This window comes from Podarcis pityusensis (assembly GCF_964106645.2).
Source record: "Podarcis pityusensis genome assembly, chromosome: 1".
NCBI classification, from domain to species: domain Eukaryota; kingdom Metazoa; phylum Chordata; class Lepidosauria; order Squamata; family Lacertidae; genus Podarcis; species Podarcis pityusensis.
The window spans coordinates 122,694,918-122,721,428 of record NC_138028.1 but is presented as its reverse complement, the minus strand read 5'-3'; the positions used below and the strand labels follow the sequence as shown (position 1 = coordinate 122,721,428).

The 26,511-nt window shown below is 39.5% G+C and overlaps 1 protein-coding gene across 1 annotated transcript; it reads right to left on the bottom strand.

Annotated features, from left to right (window-relative positions):
• Positions 1-1,191: 1,191 nt before the first annotated feature.
• On the bottom strand, positions 1,192-26,055 carry STK17B (serine/threonine kinase 17b). The gene is made up of 8 exons (XM_080972373.1): positions 25,784-26,055; positions 19,039-19,204; positions 11,956-12,168; positions 7,501-7,645; positions 7,070-7,196; positions 6,305-6,353; positions 3,513-3,692; positions 1,192-1,928 (listed from the first exon to the last, which is right to left on the bottom strand). The coding sequence occupies exons 2-8, from the start codon at positions 19,158-19,160 to the stop codon at positions 1,643-1,645; spliced, it is 1,122 nt and encodes a 373-aa protein (XP_080828499.1). The 5' UTR covers positions 19,161-19,204; positions 25,784-26,055; the 3' UTR covers positions 1,192-1,642.
• Positions 26,056-26,511: the final 456 nt, after the last annotated feature.

Sequence of the window (26,511 nt, the reverse complement as noted above, 5' to 3'; positions counted from 1 at the left end):
ATTTTAAAATAAAGTCAACACTTTAAAAACGCATATTAGGCAATTGAATTTTGTATTCCACCCTTCCCATAGGGATTTTTAACTGATAGTCTTAAGAAAATATGGCTTTCAAATACTGAAATTCTGTACTGAGTTTCTGAATGTGGGCTTGAATCTGTACGTTGATTATAAAGTATACCTCAGTCGAACTACTTGCAGTGCCAACCTCATGTCACTGCTTGTGAAATTCAACACATGGCTTTAGGCTTCATTCCTGTGTACTCTTACCTGAGAGTAAGCACCATTGAACATAGTGGGGCTTACTTCTGAGTAAAGAGGCAGAGATTACACCATTACACACACATATTAGTGGTATCATATATTTGCTTGGATACAATCAATGGATTCAACTGATGAATGGGAAGGTAGAAGAAAGTTGTAATTTAGGAGAATAATTTGATGAAGTCAACTTCATCTATAAAAGATAAATTATGACGAAACCTAACATTGCACACTTTTGTGGAAGTTCTCATTCAATAAAATTTAGTCTTGTTGGCCTTCAGACTTAATACCTCACAAAATTTAGTGTGCCCTTAAGTAGTATATAGCATTGCAAATTTTCCTGCCAGAAAGGTATACCACATTGACACAAGTTTGTGAGTAGATAGGTAAAGGCAGTGCTTTTTTTCTAGAAAAATAGGTGCCGGTACTCATCATGAAGTTTTTAACAACAAAGAAGAGGTGCCGGTACTGTGTACCCTTGCGTAGCCCCTGGGGAAAAAATACCAGCTAAAGGTATTTTCACATATGACACAAATGCATCTTTGACCCTTTCCCATGTTATTTGTATACACAAAAAGGTTTTTAAATTAAATCAGTATTTTAAAAAATCTGGGTATTATATTTGCATAACAGAATTGTGGAATGCAAATGGTTATTTAAGTGCCTCATGTGAAAATGGTCTAAAGCTGCAAACCTCTCTACACTGAACCCAGTGAGGCTCGCTTCTGAGCAAACATGCAAGAGCCTCCGGGCTGCCAGTCAGGAAGCCACTTGAACTCCAGTCAACATTTCAAGTGGGAAACACAGGCTCAAAGGATTCATTGTAGTACAGCTATATACTAATAAGTCACTGATTTGAATCTGTTCAACAAAAAGATGACAGCATGAGGCTGCTCTGCTGGACTTGAACAAAAGGGCCCATTTCTCTGCTTTGTCAACTTCATGTAGCTTTATTAACAATGCAACTGCATATGTATTTTTACATCACTCTTTGGCTTAGAACATGGTTATGGTGTGTTTAACAAGGCTAACTGTTGGCTAACATTAAAAAAATCCTCTTCCCAGTTTGCCTATTTTATTTATCAACACACCAAAATCCATTATTTGGACTTCAAATGTAAAAGTGCAAAAAAAAAAATACTCAGTTGCTTGTCTGCCTCCAAAGACAATCCACTTCAGGTGCCAGGACTCCAGTTTCCCAGGAGTCAAACCCATTGCCAGCAATGGTAGCACTAAGAAGGGCCAACACAACATCAACTGAAAGTGCATTTCTTGGATAACCAAAATGCAATAGTGGACAAGCCATAATCTGAAAGCATGTGCCACAGGAGTAGATCAGAATCCTAAATTCAGTTCAAAATAGCATTCAGGAGTGCATCTGTTAGCATACAAAGTCTGTTGTGAATTCTTGGGGGTACTGGAGAGAATCATCAAAGCGAAATCGTTTGGAGACTGTACTGCTGTCTTCTGGAATATTCTCTTTATCCTCTCGCTCGCTGCACATTCCATTACACATGCACTTATTGGTATTTCTTTCTTCTGTGCCCTTATTCATATGATCATGTGTTGGAGAAGAACTGGGGCTTTCTTCAGGGCTGTACAACAGGAAGAAATCTCTTTGCTGAAGCCAGGAGTGAGACAGACAGGCCTCTGCTGTTGGTCGCTCTCTTCAAAATAAAAATCAAAAGATATACATTTAAGACATGGAGGTCATTTGAAAGCAACAGCTTAGCCAGTGAAAGAAGGGTTAAATACTACCTGATGCTGGAATAGCCTTACTGCCTTCAAACAAAACTATATCCCTAATCAATTAGATTTGGCAGAGATCCACAGGGAGGAAGAGATGGGCAAGCTTATCTTCCCCACACAGCATACACTTCATAACTTGCCCTCTTGTAACTCCTCTCACTGACCCCACCAATTCTCATCACAAGGAAAGACAAAATCTTTTTGGTTTAAGTGCCTATAGCTTGCTCTTCCTCTATTTGCCATCAATATGTATTTCAAGCAGTGGGAAGGCGGCTGTTCAGTGCAGGCAAGAATGGACAGAAAAGGCAAAGGAAGGCAAAATGAAAAGGTTTCCTTCCTCAGTCTGCCTTCCCTTTCTTATACCACTGATACTATTCTGTGCACATAAACACACAAACTAACAAGGATTACGGCTGCAACATAAAAGGGAGCCAGCCAACTAACACAACTCTTCACTGCTTGGAGAAATTGTAGAAGCACAATACATTTTCATGGGGAGATGGAGTGAAAGGCTTTGCAGCTTGCTGAAATGGCTACAGCTGTTCAATTCCATACCTTAAAAGCAGGAGTGGGAAACCACCGGCCTGTGGGTCAAATTATGCTCAGCAGGGTTATTTGGCCCACAAGCCATGTCCACCTGCTCCACACCTGACATCCCGATTGTTCCCTAGAAAGAGATGCTCGCATTTGTCACTTTTAAAATTTAGTGCCAAATGCAAACCCCACTGGGATTGGTTCCATTTGGGAGCCCCCAGATGCAGCTGATCCCTGTTAAAATTAGATTTTGCAGTCAGAAATCACTTGATTGGCATAAATGGAATTAAAGCTGGCCTGCAAAGGAAGAAATGAAAGAACTGGGAGCACACTTATGGTGCACTCCTGATTCTTTCCTTCAAAGCTGGGTCATGATGGAGAGGTGGAAAGCCTTGGCCACCTCTGAAAGTGCCCCACAAGGAACAGATCCTGTTCCGCATCCCGCACTAGAGAAAGCCCTGGTCCACCATCTCAGAGGGTTATATAGAAAGTATTAACAAACACAGAGGGTTGTCCCTAATGTTAGTCATGCTCACAACAGACCCATTGGAATTAATGGACACAACTAACTTAGGTCCATTAATTTTAATGTGCCTGCTCCAAGTAGAATTTAGCTGGATACAACCCAGAGTCAAATACTGCTAGTTGCTCTTTGGCATTATAAAGCCAAGCACATAGGGAAGTATTTCTGATGGAAAATACACAAAGATTCACCCCAATTCTCGACCCATAATAATTTCTGTGCCACTGCAGTGTGTCAGGTTATACAATGCAGTTCTTACAAAAGAGGAAGAGAACTCTGAGTAAATAAAATGGTTTTTAATTTGAAATTAAGCTTGTGATACACAGACATGCAAAAAATAGCCTTTTCATATGACTAAGCCCCTTGCCACTATATTTATGTTACAGCAAGACAGAGATTCCGCTTAAGTTTTCTTCCTCTGCCCTGCTCCAAATCATCTACTTACTCAGGATTTTTAACAAGTAGCATTTGAATGAAGTCTCTGGCCAATGGTGAAATTGAAGCAAATGTTTCTTCTGAATAATCCACATTTACTTGAGAAATATTGAGGTACGTTTCTTGTTTGTCAGCTCCCACAAAAGGAGATTCGTGTGTAAGCAGCATATAAGAGATCACACCCAAACTCCTGAAATTAGAGAAGTTATGTATTTAATATTGAAATGTTTGTTTGTAATTACACATACCAAGCCAGATTTTTCTTTTTAACTTTTCAGTTATCTATCTCTATCTAGATCTATAAATCAAAATTTGTAGAAAGTCATTACAGGTAAACTAGAGGCATTCATATAATCAGCTTAGTTTCATGACACAGAACAAGTGTACTTCTTACACACTGAACTGTTCCATTTTCAACACAGAAGGGCAGAAGGCAAAGTATTTGCCTATTTTTACAACTATACTTGTCACCAACATATCAATCAAAATATTTAACAACAGGACACTGGCAAGCAACCTGCTTGTTATCAAAATATAAGCAGGAAGATTCTCTCCACAAGGACTCTACAAATCCTGGCAGGCGTACATTGTGCTAATGCCACAATCCAGTTCTCAGGAGACCCAAATGGAGACAAGCTCATAAACATTTCATTGCACTTCTTGAACTATGATAGATATCAAATGGATGATACTCTCTCAGTGAGAAGACTTTGCCTTTCAGCACAGTGTTTAGGGCATGCCATACAAATGAACTGGGCACTTGTATTTGCTTAGAGCTCCAATATGAACATCCAAAACTCTAGATCAGGCTGCACATTTAATGGATCAACAGATTTTCAGTTTAACAAAAAATGAAGCCAGTGGGCACGGTTAAGAATTCAGAAGTCTGCGTAACTGTAACAGTGGTAATGAGATAATCAGAAACTGAAATAGAAACAGCAAACATTGGCAAAGAGATTCTATTTCTGGCACATGCTGGAAAGCAGTGAAAGCAAAGACGAACACCACCACAGGATATGTTTAAAAAAGAAACAAACAAAATCTAATTACTTCCTTAGCTTATGAAGCCAAGGCTGGTAGTCCATCAAATCATAAATGGTGCTTGGTCATCTAAGGTCAACAATATATAAGCAATAAAAGCTTATAAGAGCCTTTCCACTGAAGCCTTATACATTCTGAAAATAAAGGTGTAACAGGAAACCTTGTCTGATCCCAGGTTTGCTATTAATCACTTGCTCCTTTTCATATTCACCTCAACTAACAACCAATTTACTTTTTGGGCTGTTAGTTGTAGAATTCTGAAAAAGTGCTGTGGCAACAAGTGACAAAATGGCCACCACAGGGCATAGAAATAGAATGTAAGTGTAATTAAAAACGCATCCTCTTATTTTTGCATGATTTTTATACAAGGTTTTCCCCAGGCCACCGTCAAACTGCAAGTCACATCTGTCTCCATAGCCTTAATTGTAAAAATTGCAGATCCAGGACTCTTCAGTACCACCATGAGTACTATCTGAAGAAGTGTGCATGCACACAAAAGCTCATACCAATAGCTTAGTTGGTCTCTAAGGTGCTACTGGAAGGAATTTTTTTATTTTGTTTCGACTGTGGCAGACCAACACAGCTGCCTACCTGTAACTAGAACCATGAGGGGATAACTTGCAAAAATCATAAGGATCCATGCCTTACACGGTAAACGTTAATCAAGCACTTACCAGGACTACCCTGGGACAAAGAAACCCATAGATCTAAGTCACAGATCTTCATGGATTTTACAAGGCATATCCTCAAACCACCATCAGAATGAAAAGGTGTGGTATAAAAGCAGCTGATTATAGGATAAGTTGAATCTACCAAGAGGATTGAGCCTATACAGTAGAATCAGAAATGTGCCCTCACCTGGTGCTTATTCCTTCATACAGAATATTAAATACTTGGGGCGGAAGAGAGAAAGGGAAAGCCTGTACCTCAATTTTTTGGGTGCTCAATCCCCTTCCATAGGGCTTTGGGTAAAGAATTCCAGAAGAGATTTCCATCCCCTTCCTATAGGGGCATCAGGGGTGGTAGAGGGAGCCAGGTAGCCCTGCTCCTAGGTGCTGGCTGCTGGACAGGAATACCCCAATCCTTTGGCCATCGTCTCAGAAAGAAGCCAAATGCCCTTGCTCCTCCACCACCACATGCTGCTTCTTTTTCACACACTTCTCACCTTTCTGTTCTCCACAAGTATATCCACTATAGACTGCTGCCTCCTCTTACCTGGCTTGCATTAAGACGGGAAGGGGGTTCAACCAGATGGATGGGAGGCATATTTCAAAGTTTGTGCAGAGGCAGAGGGCAGGGAGAAAGGGGCTCATGAGCACCATATGGAAACCCCCGTTTTAGGTCACCATGACTATAACTTGTTCCCTATAGTCACAAATAACAAATGAATGGCCAACAAAGGCATTACAGTGGTACCTCGGGTTACATACGCTTCAGGTTACATACGCTTCAGGTTACAGACTCCGCTAACCCAAAAATAGTGCTTCAGGTTAAGAACTTTGCTTCAGGAAGAGAACAGAAATCGTGCTTTGGCAGCGCGGCTGCAGCAGGAGGCCCCATTAGCTTCAGGTTAAGAAGTTTCAGGTTAAGAACAGTTTCAGGTTAAGAACGGACCTCCGGAACGAATTACGTACTTAACCCGAGGTACCACTGTATGTGAAAAGCAGTTTCCAGAAATTTAAACTGAAACGATATAGTAGCTAATATATAAGAACTAGATAGTCTTTACTGTTGTTTTAACTTCAAAAGAAGTGATCTTACCATATATCTGTTGCTGGAGTAATAGGTTCATAATTTAAGACTTCTGGTGCTGGACAGAGGGGAAAGGAAGAGTACCATGAAGTACAGCAATTGTGTTCTAGTATACTCATGACAATTATCTGAATTTGGGCATCATTTTAAAATTATAGGTTTGTATGACTGACAAAAGAGAGAGCTTCCTCTTCAACATCTACGGAATGGTCCACACAGTCCTTGCTGGTGTATTTAGTTCTAGATGCAGAGGAATGCAGGAGTGAACCGGCACAATCAAGCCATCCTTTTGTTGAAGTTGCTACAAAGTACATACACTAATCTCAAAGTAACCCATTTACATTTCGGAGACCAGTATACATTTATTTCTTTAAAGTTATACTTTTCAACTTGAGACAATTCATGTTTCCTAACCAGTGACTGGGAGAAAACTGAAGAGGAAATTTCCTCTACGGCTTATATGTAGAACAACAATGACTCCATTATTTTTACTAGTCCTGTGTCAGGGGCTGATTACCCAATACCAGTTTTATTTTATTTTTATTTTATTCGTAAGGATATTCATAAACCACTACCTCATAAAAAAATGTAAAGGCTGGCGTTCAATAAAATCATTAAAACATTGTAAAATCATGAATCAAATTAATTCTCTAAAAACATTTTCAGCAGGTGATAAAATATCAAAATTGCAGGTACCTCTCTAATGTTGAGTAGTTTCACCATATGTGAAAATACATAGAAGCATTCAAAGAGCATGTGTGCGCAGTGACATACCTTGATACTCGGGAGTCCCAACAATTTCCCGTAGTTCAATGCAATTGCCAATCTTCCGAGACATGCCAAAATCAACAATTTTTATATCGCCAAGGGGACATACACTACTCAATAAAATATTCTGGGGCTACAACAAAGAAACAACAAATGTTCAGTGCATGCACAATTCACCACATATTAAGAATATTAGTTTAAGATTAATTCATAGTTTTAAACTACTCTAATCCTACTGAAATTGGCATATCACCAATTCAGGAGGCCAGTAGTTTCTTACCAACAAATCAAAGCATTTTTATAAAAGCCTAAAAGGCCAATTTGAAATGTTAAGGAGTTATCAAGATACAGATCAATATATTTATGAATTTATATCCTAGAGCATCAATAAAAGTGCAGAAAGAAATACATTATTTAACACTCATATGTATAGTTACCTTTAAATCAAGATGGACAATGTTGTTCTGATGCAGATGGCAAATGCCCTCAAGTATTTGTCGTATAAGTCTAACAATATCAGTTTCATCTATTGCTTCTTCTAGGTCAGGGAGACATAAATTAAAGATTTCTCCTCCAGCAGCACTAAAAAAATATAAACAAACACACTCATTTTTAACATCTTACTCTCTAAATGACCTCATCACAGAGGGCAGTCTCAGTTGGAAAGTAAACTCCAGTTCTATTGCCTTATAGTTTCAAAGAGTTTGGTACAAATTCATATTTAATTGGACTGAAATGACAATTGTAGAGATGGAGGGGAAAGTAAAATGCTCAAGCTTGGGATTTTCTCTTGCTCCAACATGAACTTTTGTAGGGATAGTCAAAAAATAAGCAGTGAGGATGTGATGTAGAAGGCAAAATCATTTGCAAGCTTCATATTTGTGAGGTCAGTGAAATGGCATTTATTTCCAGAACACCAGCAGATACCAGAAAACAAAGAAAAAGGTTTTAGTGGAAACTTAAATCTCAGCACAGCATGTTACTGACAGCAAAGGAAATGGATATTTTTTTCTAAAGTATCCAAGAAGTCTTTTAAACCAACTAGAAAAACAATCAACAATCCTGAAAACCTTCTATGTTGCTCAACATTAAGACAGCTTTGTTTTCTGTGAACTTTCTAGGAACAGCCCCTTAAGAGGGACTCAAAACACTTTGTCCTGGACTACTTTTCACCTAAGTTTCTAAAAAAGTAGTTTTCAACTACTATATAATACTCGTTCACCACAACCTTTCAAGAAATGCTAAAAATGTAGCTCTTGCCTTTTTTTTTCTGGAATGCATTTTGATTTTGGCACTCCAGTTACATACCTTCCCTGAAGCAATCATATTAAGTTATATTTCTCTCTCTCTCTCTCTCTCTCTCTCTCTCTCTCACACACACACACACACACACACACACAGAGAGAGAGAGAGAGAGAGAAAGAGAGAGAGAGTCTTTTGGAAGCAAGATGAAAACAAAAGCAAGATGAAAACAAAATGTATGCCCGAAACACAGCCGCTGCTCTGGCATGTCTTCCACTGCAACCCACGATCCCCTTGTGTGAACACACACACACTGTTTTGTAATTTCTTGATCCAACTGTAGCTCCCTGCGCTGGAGCAAGTAATCACATGCACTCAAACATTGGAGAGGATGCCTTTCCACACATGCCTGCTCACCCACACTGGCAACCTCCTCTTGTAAATTTGGTATCAAATTATACTTCAAGCAAGCTTGAGGACAAAGCATAATTTTGCTTTCTTCTGTGACTGTTACTTGACCAATCCATATAAGAGGATAGACAACAGTTCACCTCCATTTACACAGCTCTCGTCATGGTCAAAGAACAGCAATGATGTGGCTGTTCTTGCATGGATACAAATCCAACAGCTGAAGGCTGTCTCTTCAACACCATCGCTCATTGTATACAGGCATAAACTACCCTCCATGTCACTACTCCAAAGCTGTTCCATTTTAAAACAGTAATATACTTGCAGAAGCCTCTACACCAAAAGAACGATTTCTTTTTCTTGTTTTGTTGGATTGATGGGCCTATTTTCAAAAAGACCAGCAACACAAGCTATTAGCGGCCCAAATACTTCTTCCACATCTATTTCCCATCCTGATCAAAAGAAACTATTACCAGATTATAACTTCTGTGCAAGAAAACGTGCTAAGGTAAATCAAGAGGAGAGTTCTGCTGCACCGGAGTTACTCCTTATCCCAATGGACTTTGGAAGGATGCCTCAAAGCTTCATCAAGTTGCCCTGTACATAGTAATCTAGGATAACGACATTTCAGATGACTACAGCTACAAGTTTTACAGTGGTCTACTAGGACAGCAAGGTTTCTATGTAACTCAAAGAAGTTAAGCTGCATATTCTGAAGTTGCTGTTGGTCCTTATGAACATGCATCCATATTCCGCAGCCACTGGCCTATCTAGCAACAGTGATTCAGGAATGTTGCCTTCCTCTGTGGCAGAAAGCAACTCAACAAATGTCCACTGACACTACCTAGCACTCTCGATATCTAAGCTGTCATCTCTTTCAGATGGTGTCCTTTTTCAGTTGAAGACCCTCTCACAATAAATCTTCTATAGCCTCACTGGCAAATTAGATATAATCCCAGCATTTACACCAAAGCATCTATTATATTTAACAAAGGTTATGATTTTTTTAAATTAATGTTTGGTTTAAAAAATAGCAACAGCACACAAGGACAAGACACTAAAAGTTTTAGCTACCATGAAACTATAGTTACAACAGATTTATCTCAAACAAATCTGACACAGAGTTAATGCTGTACTTATTAAGTGCTGCAAAAATGGAAATTACACTTAAGTGGGAATGTTGAGAAGTGCCAACGCTGAACAGTTGAATAACAAGAATGCAACATTGTCAGAGAACTGGTCAAGCTGACATTAATAAGAAGTGCAAAGATGACAGATACCTTGATAATAAAAAAAAACCCTGGTTCTTTGGATCACTGAGGACAGCAACTTGCAACTGACTCTCATTTTGAAACTTGTTGAAGCTGATATTTCATAACGTTCCATTATTTTAAATTAATCTAAAGCTCAAATGTATTCTGCTGAAATCTGCACATTAAGATTATTAATATAAAAAGCTTGATTGAACAATGAAGAAATAAAAATTGAGTTAACTAATCAGTAAGTTTATATAAAGACTGTTTAATAGACTACATGATACATTAATGTCTCATAAAGGAAGGGCAGTGCCAAAAAAATAACCACAGATACATTGTATCCAGTCTGATAATGCAATCAATCCTACATGAACATTTAATTAAGAAAGAGCTTGTTTATACCAAAAAGTGTACTACAATACCCATGTCGTATCTTGTTATTCTGAGCCCTAACTATAAATAATAATGCAGGGCTCTTTATAGGCCCGAGACAGCATTTGGAATACAGTTGTGGACGTAGGTACTAACAAGTGGAGATAGGAGCAGCAGCTTTGGTAAGCAAAACAAGTAATGACTATCCCAAATAATTTATATCACTACTGGTATAAATAGTTGTGTATAGTCATCTCAGGTATAAAGAAATGGATGGTGCATCAATATCCCTTGCAAATAGATACTGGTGTGTGTGATTTAGGACAATTGCAGGGAGGGGGAGGAGAAAACTGAATTATTTGTTTGTGTAGAAGAATGCTGTGTTAGAAACTGAGATGTGAAAGCTAGGAGCTAAATGGCACCTTAAACCAAGGTTATGGGTGCAACAACGGGATGTCTAGGCACAATTTTTTATTACAATACAAAGCTGAAAATGAATGAACTGCAGCAAAAATATTATGTTCATTTTCACATGGTCTAGTCCTTCCCCTGCCCACCCCCCTAATATTCTTAAGGAGGTCAGGAGGCAGAAAAAGGTCCTCCTCTCCTTCCACTCTGCAGTTTCAATCTGAAATCTTAGGCGTAGTACTGTGCCCAGAATTCAGAAACTGCTTGAGCTAATGAAATTCCCTGTCGCAAAATGTTCCTAGAACAAAGGGAGTTTTGATCATTGGAATAATGTATTTAATCAAACAAAACAAGTCTGATCACTGTTAAACAGTCTTGCACTATCTTCTTACAGCAGTTGAAGTACATGGGAGAATGAGAAAATAGCTCAGGAAAAAATTCTTGGGATATTTCTTAATTGGTTGTGTGATATACAATTCAAATGTAAATATATCAATAAGAACCATCTGACATAAATGGGGAACTCAAGAATCACCTAGGGAACAGGCAGCTATTCTATCCTTAGCCATTCTACAAGGTACAGTGCTAAGAATCAACCTACGGAAGGACCATGCATGCACTACAGATTAAGTTCTATTTTATTTAAGTTTCCCCTGAAAGCTTAAAAAGACAGTTGGTTGTATCCAACAAAGTGGAAATGAGGACAGCTAAACTGATTTCAGTGGGTCTAAGTCAGTTATAAAACACACACACACACACACACACACACACACCAGTTTTTAAAAGAATATTTTAACAATACAAATCCAATGTTACAATAAACATGAATATTTTTACACCCCCCCCGCCCCTTTTGTGGTTTCTTATATTGTTTTTATTTTTAATACTGCATTTTCTTCATAGTTGTGACTAACTTAAGTGCACCAATTACAATGAGTCCACTCTGAGTATGCCTCAGTTGGAAAGAACCCAGAGATCTGCCATGCCTACAACAGAAAACATAATATAGAAGGTCAATGATAATAGTGCCACTGATTCATTTTAACAAAGGATTAAGATCCAAAACCTAGAAGAGCCAAACACAACAGAAAGTACACTGTACGTATTCTCTAATATTACCTTTCTGGTTATGTTTGGTGAACTTATGCAAACAATGACAAAATCAATAGATCTATAATCAAACATACTGGCACAAAGCATACTTACTATTCCAATACCAGAATGATTTCATTTGTTGTTTCATAGACTTCATGGAGATTTACCACACGGGGACTCAGCTTTGTTAATTCTAGAACAGCAATTTCATGTAGGATCTCTGCTTTGCAGTCTTGGCCTCTTCTTCTCTTCTTCAGAAACTTTGCTGCATATTCCTGGCCTGTAGATTTTGCAATACATTTTCTCACCACAGCAAATTTTCCTCTGTAAAAGGACAAAAGTATTTGTGAAGTATCAGAGCTGCCGAAGAGACACAAGAATATGGAAATATTTTAAAAGTAATGTCAACATCACAACTTTAGCTTACTGCAAACAAGAATGTGTGTATTTTTTGCAGTTATGGTTTTTGCAGTCTTATCATTATCTAGACCTACTGAAGACTTGAAAAGCAAAAATAGAGCTCTGGGCAAAGTTTTCTGCAATCCAGAGATAAGGCTTCAGTGGCTGGAGCATCTCCTGACCTTACCTCTACCATAGCTACAATTATCTGTACCCTGATTTCTCATGCAACACTGCATTTCCTTTATCCTGCTTCACTCCAAACCTTTGCAAACTTGAATCCCAGCAGCAGACCATTATTATGTAAGAAAAGTTCCTCTTGTACATATCAGTCTATACGCAAAATTTGGGTTTCACTATTTTGAGTGTGAGGAAGGGCTAACTCGTTTTAAGGCCACAAATCTGTATGAAGTCAGGTTGCCTGATGTAAATGGAATTTAAGCAGCCTTACTACATGCAAGTTTGCAGCATTCAACCTCCAAGATAAATATACTTGGATACCCAATACCAATTAGGAGATTACTACATTACACAGGGTTTTTTAATCAAATATTCTTAGTTAAGAACTTAAGACAAAACTTGCACTAAAATGTATTAAGATGCTTACAACTGCCATTTTAAAGATTGAAAATACTCTGCAAATGCAATTTACCAGGTACAGGTGACTCTCATCTTATGAGGGGTTATATTTCAGGGTTAACACATAAACCAAAATTGTGCATAATCAAGACACATTTCCCCCCTGATACCTTCCCCCTTTCCACCTTCACTTAAATTTTTAGTATTTTTTTTGCAAAGAATATAAAGTTGAATACGCCCAAGTTAAATGTGCAAAAGTTGTAAGTTACCTGCACATAAAAGATACTTCTGTATTTAAGATCCTAGGATAAAAGGCCATTTAAAGTGTTGCAAATGCATTTTAAAAAGCTTCACTTCACCACAGTGCTGGCAAGTGTATTTAATACACAGTGCAGGTAAGAACATGGTTCTGTTTTTTAAAGATCTCTGAAATGCTTCTTCTTAGAAGAGTTTAAGAGGTTGTTTGGGGGGTTTTTTTTGGCAAGAACTCCTTCAGAAACTGGTTTCAGGTTTTTAAAAGGATGTTTTAAAACACATTTTGCTTAAACATATGCTCAGATTTTCAATTTGCGGGGATAATGTCTCCTCTTAACAAAGTGTAAAGCTTTAACCTTAAGGTGCCACAGTACTGCGACAACACACCGGCTATGCTGTTTAGCTGAGTTTGGGCCAAATCAAGTACTTTGAATTTGAGAGAGGTTACTACATTCCTGGCTTTCAAAGGGGTGTTGTGACTTGTGACTTGGTATAAGGTAGACTGCATCACTTTTTAAAAAGTGTTCTTAAAAAGTGCAGAGAAAAAACACAGTTCACATTTTGAAGGTGGAGAAGATCTAAAATGTCTGCTGCTGGGCACTCATAGCCAGTGTAAAGGTTTTGAAAGAGTTGTGTGTGAATGAGAACATTTAACATCAGGAATAACTGGACAGATAAACTGAGGCACAGGGAAATTAAAGAGCTAGTCAAATTAAAACAATGTGTTCATGGTAAAACAAAGTACAGCCTAAGGCCTCCACGCAAAAGCCCATTCTCAATTGCTAGCAAGAAACAAGTCATGTAAATCTCATCTCTTACCAACTGTTTAACTTTAGAACCAAAAATGTATGTTGGTAAGATTGTGTTTTTAGAAGAAAACCACATACTGCTTAAAAATGAAGCTGACCTTTTAGGAAGTAAAGAAAAATGTGTTCCCTTGGCCAAGTTAGGAATGCCTGAAAACCAGGATTATGATTTTAGTGTTAATGTTTACATGAGTGCCCAGAAATACAATAAGTGAAAAGTTTAATATAAAACGAAGAACAGAATCAGGTCTTTAAAGTGCTTGAAGTTACAGAAGTAAAACATGTGTACAGTGGTACCTCGGGTTAAGTACTTAATTCGTTCCGGAGGTCCGTACTTAACCTGAAACTGTTCTTAACCTCAAGCACCACTTTAGCTAATGGGGCCTCCTGCTGCTGCCGTGCCGTCGGAGCACGATTTCTGTTCTCATCCTGAAGCAAAGTTCTTAACCCGAGGTACTATTTCTGGGTTAGCGGAGTCTGTAACCTGAAGCGTACGTAACCTGAAGCGTATGTAACCTGAGGTACCACTGTACTGGATATGCCTAAAATGCTTTTTATTCTAAAGTAAAATTTTCAGAACTTCTCTTCAACCATTATTCCAGGCACGTGAACATCATTTTTTTATTTACAGGTAGATAGCCATGTTGGTCTGCCGTAGTCGAAACAAAATAAATAAATAAAATAAATAAATACTTCCAGTATCACTTTAGAGACCAACTATGTTAGTTATTGGTCTCTAAGGTGCTACTGGAATGAATTTTTTAATTTTTTAATTTAATTTTGTTTCAATCATTTTTTATGACATCACATAAAAATATACTTTGAAAATGTCCCTGTTCTGAGCCCTTTCTTATTAACAACTTTTTAAATCAAGGGCTTGTAAGCAACTTCAGGAAAATGTCCAGATTTGGAGGCCAGTGACTAAGAACACTACAAGCTTTCACTAACTGTAAATATGGGGATGAATATCAAGCAGCTACTTTTTTAAAAAGACTCAGAGGTAGGCAGCTTTAAGTGTGCATTTTCATTTGGAAATTCTGCAGCTACTAGAAACAAAATATTTAAGAGTCTAAAATATGTTACTATCATGGGGGGGGGGGACGAAGGAGTGAATCATAACTTCTTTCAAGGCTCTTCAAAGTACAGAAAGAAAGATTCATCTAAGATCTTTAGAGATTAGTTAACACGCATCTGCCCACACTTAAAATGATGTGCAACTCTTAGAACCTGGCAGAAAGCTGTTTTGCTTCCTTTAAAAAAAGAAATTGAGCAATTCCCATAGGACCCCCAGTATAAAGCAGTTAAGGAAATAATTTATCTAGTAATTAATAATGAAATACAAGACAACAGGGTGCCTCATTCCTAAATTAGTATTTGAATTCTCCAATGAAATGCAAACATTAAAAACTGACCCGCAAGAAACATATACAGTATTAGAAATTTCACCTGTAATTTCAAGGTGTTTTGTCAAATGAAACTGCATTGCTGAAAGTGAGTCAGCCAAACTCTGTAACACAATAAAGCCTGAATATACATCAAGCAATTATTATTGCCTCACCCAGCATGATGCAAACTTACTATGAGGAAGCTGACTAGCATTCTACAAAAGGAGGAATTACTTCAGTTTCATGAGAACAACAAAATGTTTATCTTTCTTCAGGTGCTTTTTAGAGAACTGCCACACATTTGACCAAAAGACTGATCTTGGTATCTGGAGACTCAAAGCTTTCAACTCTTTTCATAACTGTTCAAAAGGTATGAGCTAATCACTTTTCTGCCTCGTGTATCCTCTCTTTGTGGCCTGTCACCCTTTAATCTAATGCCCATCCACCAAAGCCTTGCCCTCATCTGTATCCTATTTCTCCACTCTTTAGGCATGACAAAGACTATACATAACAGAAACACAAACTTGTTTTAAAACCAATCAATTTGAGCTTCCAGCTACATGCATATGGAAGATGGATACATCTGAGTGGCACAGCTGAGAGCATACCTACATGATGTGTGGACATCTTACACATGAAACTGCAGTAGAGGAAAATCAAGAAATGGAAGGACTATGGAGGAAGATTACCAAATTTTAGTTTGGCTCACTAACAGTGATGAGGGGTTTCTGGATTTTTTTTTTTTCCTCCAGTTTTACCAGAAACGTTTCTGAGGCACATGCACACTGGCAAAAAAAATGAGTGGATGGAGGCCACAGACAAGAGGGAAGTTGGAGAAATCTGACAATAAAGGAAAAGAAGGCAAAAATTATTGCAGTTCGCATATTCATCTGTAGTCAGGAATGGAAATCAGTCAAGCAAATATGATTAGCATTCATTGAAACTGTTGTTGTTTCTTGAAGTCCGCAAATGATACGTAATTAATTACAAGGGGTTTTTTCATTGTTCTGATGTTTCCTTTGCATTGAAATGAATATACGTTACATAGTTATGTAAGTTACATTAACTTACGTTAAAAAGTGGACAGTGAAACAAATAATGTATTTGGTAGGACTGAACTGCAGTGGAACAGAAAAAGTGTTGATTGCAAAAACACAGGTCAGAGTGGAAATTGCTGCCTTACATTCTTAGATTGAAGCCACTATTTGCTCAATAACGAAGTCAAATCATTAACACTAAGCAATTATACAATATATGTTCCAAATGTGAGCACAAGACATACAATGAATTGGCTCCAAAAGCTGCTAAAGTAGAACTGCCCCCTACTCCCAACTCTCCACCCTTAAAAGCCTTTCCAGCGGGTCAAAGACCCTTCTCAGCAGTATTGGCAATGGCACAGATGGCATAATCAAAGATCAGACAATGGAACCTTGTGTGAATAGAGAAGAACTTTCAAGAGATGCAGGGAAATAGTTCTAGTCACAAAGCTTCAAATCCAACCCAATAATACACCAATAAAAATTCAAGAACAGAAAAAATTCCAATGAAGAGAACATTATATTCAAAGACAATGAATTAGTGACTCAATTAAAACTGTGAAATTCATCCCATCCATATTTCCTCATCCTTATTGCCACTCTGCTTGACCAGGCTCATTAAAATTTCCTATTGCCTAAAACCTATTGCCAGTTTTCATCTTGCCTCAGAGAACTACCCCATATCTAGTGCCTGAATGATGTTTCAAAGTCAGCCAGATCAACAACCTTCTGTGTCTGCACAAAAGTTGAACTGCAAACATATTGATAACTTTGTTCCATGAACAACTGGAACATTCATGAGCATTCAGTGACATCAACTTAGCCACTCAGTGTTAGATTAACTGCCACAACTACTTAGATTTTCTCCACACAAACTCTTAATTAAGCTCAAGTACTCCAATTTTCAAAATTTTACTTCTTGAAATTAAAGTCTGCCTCACTAAGCACTGGATTGGACTCTCTAATTTTGCTCCATCTACCTTTCATATTAAAAATGCTACAGGGAAAGAACACACTGTGTTTCAATAATGTCATAGATTCACAAATTAGGTAAAGGAGTCGTTGTTAGTTCACAAGTATAAAGCTCAAACAAGCTACTAATGTGCATTAACTGGTCAGCAAAGACAAAAAGAATACATTTGGAGTATGTCTTGAAATAGGAAGGTGAATTAAGAGTTTTAAGAACTTTAGCACACACAATTCTAGAGCCTCTGCAATGGCTGCCATCTATTTTAGATGACATTTACTTCAAAGCTGCCAAGTTATTTCTCACAAAGAGAATTACTCTCCCAATAAGCAAAGAGAATCTTATGCACACAATATTTTTGTGTAGAAGAATCTGTAGAATTATTTGCAGTGTTAGAAATTCAGATATAAAATTTAATCGCCAAATCACACCTTTAACCTAGGTTGTGGTTGCCACAATGGAATGTCTAGGCGCCATTTCTTTCAATGGGATGATGATTTCATTTCATTTCTATAGCACTTTATATTTTAAAGAACAAAACTCAAAGCAGTTTACTACACATTAAAACGTCAAATCAAACAATCCAGAATAAAACAAATTCAAGCTTCAAAGAAAATATTTCCGTTCCTTCTCTAAGTGACATTTTGCTTTCCCCAGTTGCCAATCTGGCATCCAGAGTTCTCCACGTGGTCTCAACTGGGCCCGCATCAGTCGCAAAATGTGCCTGGCGCCTAGCTAATTTCTAACACTGTATTCCTGCAATACTAATTTCATTTTCTCCAACCTCTTTCTTTCCCACTTTGCCTGGCAATAATGAAGGACAGAAAATCCTGTAATGTGGGAGAATAATTGCACTTGTGTTACTTTTTTTTTTAGTTCCAGTTTTAAACTGATTTGGGCATCCTTACAGAAAGAAAAATCAAGTAGTACTAGTAGTTTTAAAGTCTAGGACAGTAGCCCACCAATACTGATAGTTATCAGTTGCCCTACTCCCTTCCCCAACAGCCACCCTTTAACAAACAAAGAAGTCCTAGAAGTCAGGAGTGGCTAATTTCTTACTTCATGATGGCTTTGGGGACACTTGGAAGTTGTTATCATCTCACCTGCTGCTTCCAAAAGTTGGCAACACCAAACACAAAATGAGGGGCTGATCCCTCCCCATTTTTTACACACGACGAAGAACCTGAAAGGTTCTGACTTTTCCCACACAGAATGAAGTGTTTTTTCCCCAACTTCAAATTCTCTGCAATTCATGGATATCTTATGAGTCTCTCACGTTATGCAACCAGAGACAAGTGGTCCGCAGAAACATATTTATGGTCATCACTGTCCACCAGAGCAAGATTTGTGGCCATGTGGCTCCATATCAGGAGACAGGTTTCTTAGGTGTAATCCTGATACTGGCTATAACATTCACATCCCTTGCTTCATACTGAAGCATTCCATGAACTGCTCTTCCACCAGGCCCCTGCGTGCAGGCTATTAGCAAAACAGATGTAGAGCTTTACAAAAGAATGGGTCACTGATACTTCAGTTTCAGGTACAGGAGGTAATAGAAAGTGAATGTGCTGGTTGGAAGCCAGAACAGCAGTGGTGTGCTCTGGATTAGGGCAAGATAGGAGAGAAAACTAGACTTCAGAAGTTGCCCTATACCTTATACTAAAAAACTTAGATTAATGAATCAAATTATTAAAGTTTTTATTTGTATTATCGCAGATCAGTCTCGGACACAAAGTAAAATCCAAAAAAACATAATAGTTTCTTACCTTCCCAACTCTTTGGATTCAACTTCATAGAAACTGTAAAAATTATCTATTTTTATTTGTGTCTGAAGAGATGTAGACAACAAGCCTGGAGGACTTTTGCTCTCCGACTTCCTCCTGGACATAGTTAATGCATGAGGTTTCTCCAACACTCGTTACTGATTTCCACCTGTCAAAACAACATTTATTTAAATGTAAGTGTCACACAGTCCAAGTAAACTACCAGTTCTCATTCTCTTGGCTTGCTAAAAAAACTTTTAGCAGTTTTGATGTCCAAAAATAAACCTTTATGGTTGTATCCAATTTTGTCATGCTCAGAGTACACTCACTGAAATCAAAGGACATTACTAATTGAATTCCACTGGTTTCAATGGGTCTACTCTGATTTAGTTGGCTACCTTTGGGGAAACATGCAATGATGTCCACCTGCTTGTACAACAGAAAACTGGGCAATGGAACTTCTTTCCTCTCTTACCTATTCCACGCTCCCCCCCCCAGCTCTGCTCCAGAGTGTATCTCAGATTTGGGGTACACAGGAACTAAGAGGGGAAAGTAAAGCAAGTGAAAGAATTGTGCTAGGTTCGATCTTACCCTTTCTTTCTTTCTCTCTGTGTGTGTGGTTACATATTTATTACACAGAATTCAAATATTTTTAGATCCTATCATGCAACATGTAAACAGTATGACATTCAAGTGCTAAAATTATTAATATTTCCACTAAAACACACTACATGATGTATCCAACACCAACGGCTTAAAAACAAAGCAGATGATCCAGGATGTGGTGAAGGCACAGCAATATAGAACAAAATGAAGGGGAAACGGAAGTATAATTTTAATGCTATATTGTTTCCTAAAACGAATAATATGATAAATGGGTTACAATAGTAACTGGGCAACTGAAAAGTTGTAATTAATTTTGCAGAAGAATACACGTCAGAAATATATAGATATCTAATGAATAGCTGTTTCTATGATTCACGTTAAAATCAATGTTAACCATTTTCAGTACATTCACTTCAGTGCCTCCCATTTCCAATAAAAATATTTCCAAATAAATCTATTAATTTGCTTGAATTGAAACCCCACTAAGATTGCTTTATTCTTTTTCTCCTAATTAAATATTGCACTTAATTAGAGATTGGTTAGCCTTAAGTTAGTTGTCTTAGGTAAATCAGTGGAAAACCTTATTAAGACTAGAATTGTCTTCCTTGCCAAGGAAGAGCTATCATGGCTTTTACAACACCAGGTAGACCACTAACTGGGTGGTTGCTTTTTCAAGAAGCTCCTCATTAAAACACTTCTAAGGAATTGTACTAGTAATGGGATCTTCTTTGGCAATCACTCGTAGCCAAGTAAGATTGTCTTCCATAAACACGGTTTTAACAGTGAGTCCGTAAGTGACTGTGGAGGCCAATTCTGGATCCGCACGTCCTTCCACAGTGGGGACATAGGTTTCCGGGCAGGAGTTGATCATATGAGGGTTTGCCAAACGTGCCTTCCTCTTAGTACATTTCTCCCTTTTGTCCTGAGTTCAAGCATCTTCAAAGTCCATGACACCTTTGGTTAAGGTTGTTCTCCAATTGGAGCACTCGCAGGCCGTAGCTAATAAAGAGATGCCTCTATAGTTTCCACAATCCGCTTGATCACCATTTTTAAAAAGGTTGATAATTTTGGCATCCCTAAAGTCTGTTAGGATTTCCTCTCTCTCCCATATTTTTTCAATGAGCTTGTGAAATTGTTATGTAAGTTCAAATCCACCCACTTTGATGATTTCGGCAGATATCCCATCAGGTCCGCCGGCTTCGTTGTTTTTCATTTGGTTGACAGCTGTACACAACTCTCCCAGATTTGGAGATACTGCAAGCTCATCTCTAATTTGTTTTTGCAGAATTTGTGAGAGGACCTCAGCAGCTACAGGGGACTTGCAGTTAAGGAGATGCTAGTAATGTTCTTTCCAGTGCAATCCCAGTTTCTTTATCTTTTAGAAGTATGGTACAGTCTGTTGAGCGTAGGGGGCATATGCCATCATTTATTGACCCATAGATGGTCTTTCTGGCTTTAAATAAACTCTGTGCATCATGAGTGTTGGCTAAGTGCTGGATCTCTTGAGCTTTTTTTTTTTTAATCCAACAGGTGTCCTTTACTTCTCTGATTCTTCTTTGAACCTCAGCCTTAGCGTTGGCATAGGTTTCTTTTTCTTAGTGGCACAGTTTCTATCTCTTTTCCAGGTCTGAAAGACCTACCTTTTCTTGTCAATAATGTGTGAGTCATGGGATAAGACAAGATCTTACAATTGATCACTATCTATTTAGGAGATTATAGGCAATAACCAGGGGTGCTATTTCATGCATTCATAAATGATCTACAGGTAAGAGAGAACAGTGTGGTTCCTGGTATCTGTAAACTGGAGCATTATTTAGGATGGCAATCCTAGCAGATTGGGAAGAGTTCCAAAAGAATCTCTCAACTATTTAGAGCAGATCACTGCAATTTTGGTTTAAGTGCCCCATCTTTTAAATTAACTTTTCAGGTGTGTATCACATTCAGACCCTGAACTAACTGTAGTCTCATACTCATACACTATCTAAGTAACAGCTTCACATAGCTTTAGAAACACCCGTCATACAGAAGTTGAAGCAAATGTTGGTCAAACTCTGTATAAGACTACTTTTTTCTTTTTCAAAGAAGTTATCAGTAACTAGGACACAACGTCACCATTACCACATATTTACCACAAACTGTTCCGGAGAAAAGCAGAAGTCTTACACTGATGTCTTTACTTTATTAGAAAAAAAGCTATGTTTTGACTCATAGCTCGATAGATTCATATCAATCTCATTTCATTGACCTGCCTGAAATTCTTAGGTATATGTGCTTTTACGTGAACTGCAGTCATTCAAGTTGCAACCCATTACAATTAGTAATGAAGTTTTTAGCTAAAGCATTTTCAGGGGAACAAAAAAGTTAGGCATGGGATGCAAGCCTATTTTAAAAAATATGAACCATACTGAGGACACAATGTAATCAAACAGCTGGTTTAAAAGATTCAACAGCAATTAAAATATTTTTCACACATAGCTTAAGAGCAAGTGATTTTTTTAAAGACAAATGTACTGTGTATGCCATCAAATCATTTGCTGAAGAGGAATTTGGAATTCATGGTTGTCATACTATACACACAGTTACTTGGAAGCCCTGCTGAACTCAGGACTTCCAGTAAGCATACAAGTCTCATGTCAGGCTACAAGCCTCGTGTCTAACATTATGTCCACTGAAACACCCTAACTCATAGAATGCATGGGAACTGGAGATGCATTTTTATAACACTTCAATGATATAATGGAACCCACTGTACCAAACACAAAAGTCCTTCCCTTAAATTCTGTTACTTATTTGAGCACAAATTTAATACACAAAGACTTCTGTGCAGAAAGTCCCATAAATAGCAACTGGTCACAATCTGAAACAATTTACAAACTTTCAAACACTACGGCCGGAACCATGCCACAGAAATCAAGCAATTTCCTTTATAGAAGGTCATAATGTGTGATACAGGTATTTCCAATCCTTGCTAATTGGAATCATTTAAATTTTCACAGACTGGAACCCACAAGCTTTAGAAAGCCTCTCATATTAATCAACTATGGCTCTGCTTCATATTCCACCATTAAGGGAGATTAGAACCTTGGATGCTAAGTGCTAGGTCTTTATAGCTATAGCCCCAAAGGAAAGGAATGATATGCTGTTTGGAAAAGTTGGAAGATGCTCATATTATATCTAATTTTTGCCCTGTCTGGTTAATGGTTACGAGCTGAGCTGGGAGTTTGTCTGCAAGGCTTACAGCAGTTGGATGGGTTGTTATTTTTTAATGTTAATAATTTTGTCCTCTAGGGGCTTTCAAGTTAATGCTGCAATCCTAAAACTATTGAACTTGGGATTTACTCCAGAGTAAACTTGCTATTAATAATTACTACTATTACTATTGTGCAGTGTTGTATTGCAGGGTACTTAAATGGTTTGGGGACAAAAGCTAAATTAAGTGTACATTACAAATCTATTTTTAAAATTACCATAAGTAACTAGAAATAACCAGTTCAAAAAACCATCACAATGACAATGCTCTTTGTAATCAGGCACCTACACCTGTGCCAGCTCCTGGTTCTGAGAGACCCTTGGGCATGGGTAGGCAAACTAAGGCCCGGGGGCTGGATCCGCCCAATCGTCTTCTAAATCCAGCCCGCGGACAATCCGGGAATCAGCGTGTTTTTACATTAGTAGAATGTGTCCTTTTATTTAAAATGCATCTCTGGGTTATTTGTGGGGCATAGGAATTTGTTCATATTTTTTCCAAAAATATAGTCCAGCCTCCCACAAGGTCTGAGGGACAGTGGACCGGGCCCCCTGCTGAAAAAGCTTGCTGACCCCTGCCCTTGGGCAAGATGATTTCAGTGGGCCAACTTTCACCTCACGCTCCAATTACTTACCCTTTCCCTCTGCACTCAATCTATACAACTACTAAATGGGAGATGACCAAGGAAGTGAAAGATGCTGCTCCATCACCTTGCTCTAGTCACTGCTTGCATGTTCAGAGAGGACAGGTGAACAGGCAGTGAGTGACAACAAAGAGCTAAAGAGTCAGGAGGCACTAATAGCTGAAGTGGACCCCCTGCAAGGGTATGAACCTCAGTGATTACTCTGATTAGGTGCTGCAATTGTTAATAGATTTTCTTTTTCATATAAGGTTTCTTTTATAATATTGTTTTTAGGGTTTAATCTTAAGTGTTTTCAGCAATATTCTGCTTATTACACATTGTTTACAGGATGGGGGGGTTGTCCCTCTAAGTACACCTTATATACATTTTAGGAGATAACAGAAATTGCACATTGCAGAAGGTTTCCGGTTCAACAAATCTGCACACACTCAGTGAGCTGCTGCTCCTACACCATATGTGCACGTTCTTCCACAGTTACTTAGTCATCTCCCAAACTACATGAATTTGCCCTAAGCTATTATTATGCCCACTCCACATCTGAAAATAGAATTCCATAAGTGAAAATGGACTGTGTGAAGAAGTAGTTCACAGCACTGACCATGCACCTTAAACAACTGGACGCTCCAAAAATATAAAAAAGCAAAAGGCATCCGTGTAAGGGGTGAGAGGGAAGTATGAAAAAAGATCTGAAAGATGGCAGCCTGAAGATATAGAGCTGCAAGGGGTCAGGCAAGGATGCCAGCCACCACCTTAGAGCCCCATCATCAAACAAAATACTAGCTGTATAAGCTGAAATGGCTGCGCACACACAATCCACAACTTTATCAACCCTTTTTTCCCTGGACACACTACACACACTACTCCAAAAATTCCTGCTCCCAAATGTCTGACACAAACTTATGATTGTGACAGCCAAATTGCCATCATCATCATCATCATCATTATTATTAATAATAATAAGGGAATCCATTTGCACAATCTGCATTTCCCCATGTTCAAGGCTCAGCTTTTAAACCACCAGTCACCCTTTCCTTTTTATTAAGCTGCCCGAAAAGCACCACAGGTGTATCTAAGAGTGAGACGTCCTTGAGCCTCTCTCGCAATCTTGAGCTGCAGTTTGCCGGTAATGTGTGTGTGATCTCTCTCCATGCACACACACAAACACATATAAATACATACACACACACACACACACACACACACAACTCCTAGGGCCCAAGGTCTCTTGGGTCTCCTACAATAAAATATCTGAGCGGGGCCGGGAGCCACCAAGGTTGATGGGCATTGTCGTTTGAATAGCGTGTGTGCCACTTCTTGTGATTGATTATGTGGGGCAGGGCTTACCTGCCCCCCCCCCAATATTTTATTCAAGTTGGCACCACAGCACAAACACACATTTCTATAAACACAAACCAAACAACACCCCAATGCACATATAAATATATGCAAAAGCACACATTTATATAAACACACACACACAAAAACCCCAATAAACAAATACATGCGCACACACACACACACACACACACACACAGAGGACCAACTCCTAGGGGCCAAGGTCGCCTAGAATAAAATATTTAAGGGGGGCTGGGAGCCACCAAGGTTGATGGGCACTGCCATTAGAATAGCATGCGTGTGCTACTTCTTGTGATTGATTGATTGATTGATTGAATAAATATTTTAAGTTGGCACCACTGCACACACACACACATTTATATAAACACACACGAACAAAAACCCCAATAAACAAATATATGCACACACATATATACACATACACTCACACACACATACATATATATAATATACAAGCACACACAAATCTGCACACACACTCCCTCAAGAGAAAGCTGGGGAAAGGATGGCATGAGGCGAGCGAGAGAAGCAGAAGCGACCGGGTGGCGGCGGCGGCGGCGGCGAGAGGGAAGCTCATCCAGGCGCCCCACCGTCGCCGCCGGCGGGGACGGCGTGACCCACAAGAAGCGCCAGCCTCAGCAGAGCCGCCATCCCCACAGGCAGGCGATGGGGATGAGGCGGGGGGCAGACTTTGGGGAGGGGGCGCTGCTGCCGAGGCCGCCAGGGGGCGCTTTCCCTCCTCATTGTCGGCCCTGCTTTTCCCTCAGCAGCAATGCCGCCCCCCTCTTTTCCGTGAGGTGAGGTGAGGCGGCGGGGGGGGGGGGAGAACCCTCCCCGGCCTATAACACTATTAATAAGAATAACAATAATAATAAATATTCTCAGGGCACACTCACCCTTTTTCCTTCCTCAGGGCTTCGTTTCCCGAGCCCAGACGGTTCGCCTTCTCTGCCTGTCTCGCCCGCCGCCGTCTCACGCTCCTTTTTATTTCCTCCCCCCTCAAACACACACACGCCCGCTTCGTCCCTGTTTCCAACGCAGGACAGCAGCACCTCAAGGGACAGACCAGCCTCCCCTGACGCGGCTCTTTTCTTGCCGCCGCTCGGTGCCAGCGGCCCCCCCAGCGCGCTCGTGCCCGGCCCCGCGCTCGCGCTCGCTCGCTCGCCACACAGTTGGCGTTTGAAAAGCGCAAAGCCGGTTTGTGCGGCGGTTACAGCGCCGGCTGGCTCGCGCCCCGCCCCGCCGCCTCCTCGCCCCGCCCCGAGCTTCGCCTCTCAGCCAATCCGCGCTGCTCGGTCGGGCATAGCGGGAGGGGGAAGAGGAGGGGGGAGGAAACAAACAAGGCTCTCGTCTTCAACAGACGTTTCCCATCCGCCTCCCGCCCCCCAATCAGCGTTTCCCATTCCGATAGGCTTCCTCGTTGGTGAGTGGCGGGAGCCCAGCCAATCGGCTCGAAAAAAAAGGTTGGGAGGCGGGGAAGACGCGCGACTGAACCTGTCAAGGAACGGAAGTGACAAGGGGCGGGGCTAAAAAGGGAAGCAAAGAAACCCTGCTGGAAGAATCTGGGGCAACAGGGCGGCGGTGGCGACCCGGGAGACAGGAGTTAAGGTTGTCGGGATTTTAT

Coding starts and splice junctions, on each gene's coding strand:
- STK17B (XM_080972373.1), bottom strand. CDS start 19,160: ATGTCCAGGAGGAAGTCGGAGAGCAAAAGTCCTCCAGGCTTGTTGTCT. Junction 12,169..19,038: donor GAATCCAAAGAGTTGGGAAG/GTAAGAAACTAT, acceptor GTCCTTTTACAG/AGGAAAATTTGCTGTGGTGA. Junction 7,197..7,500: donor TTGTCCATCTTGATTTAAAG/GTAACTATACAT, acceptor TCTTTGTTGTAG/CCCCAGAATATTTTATTGAG.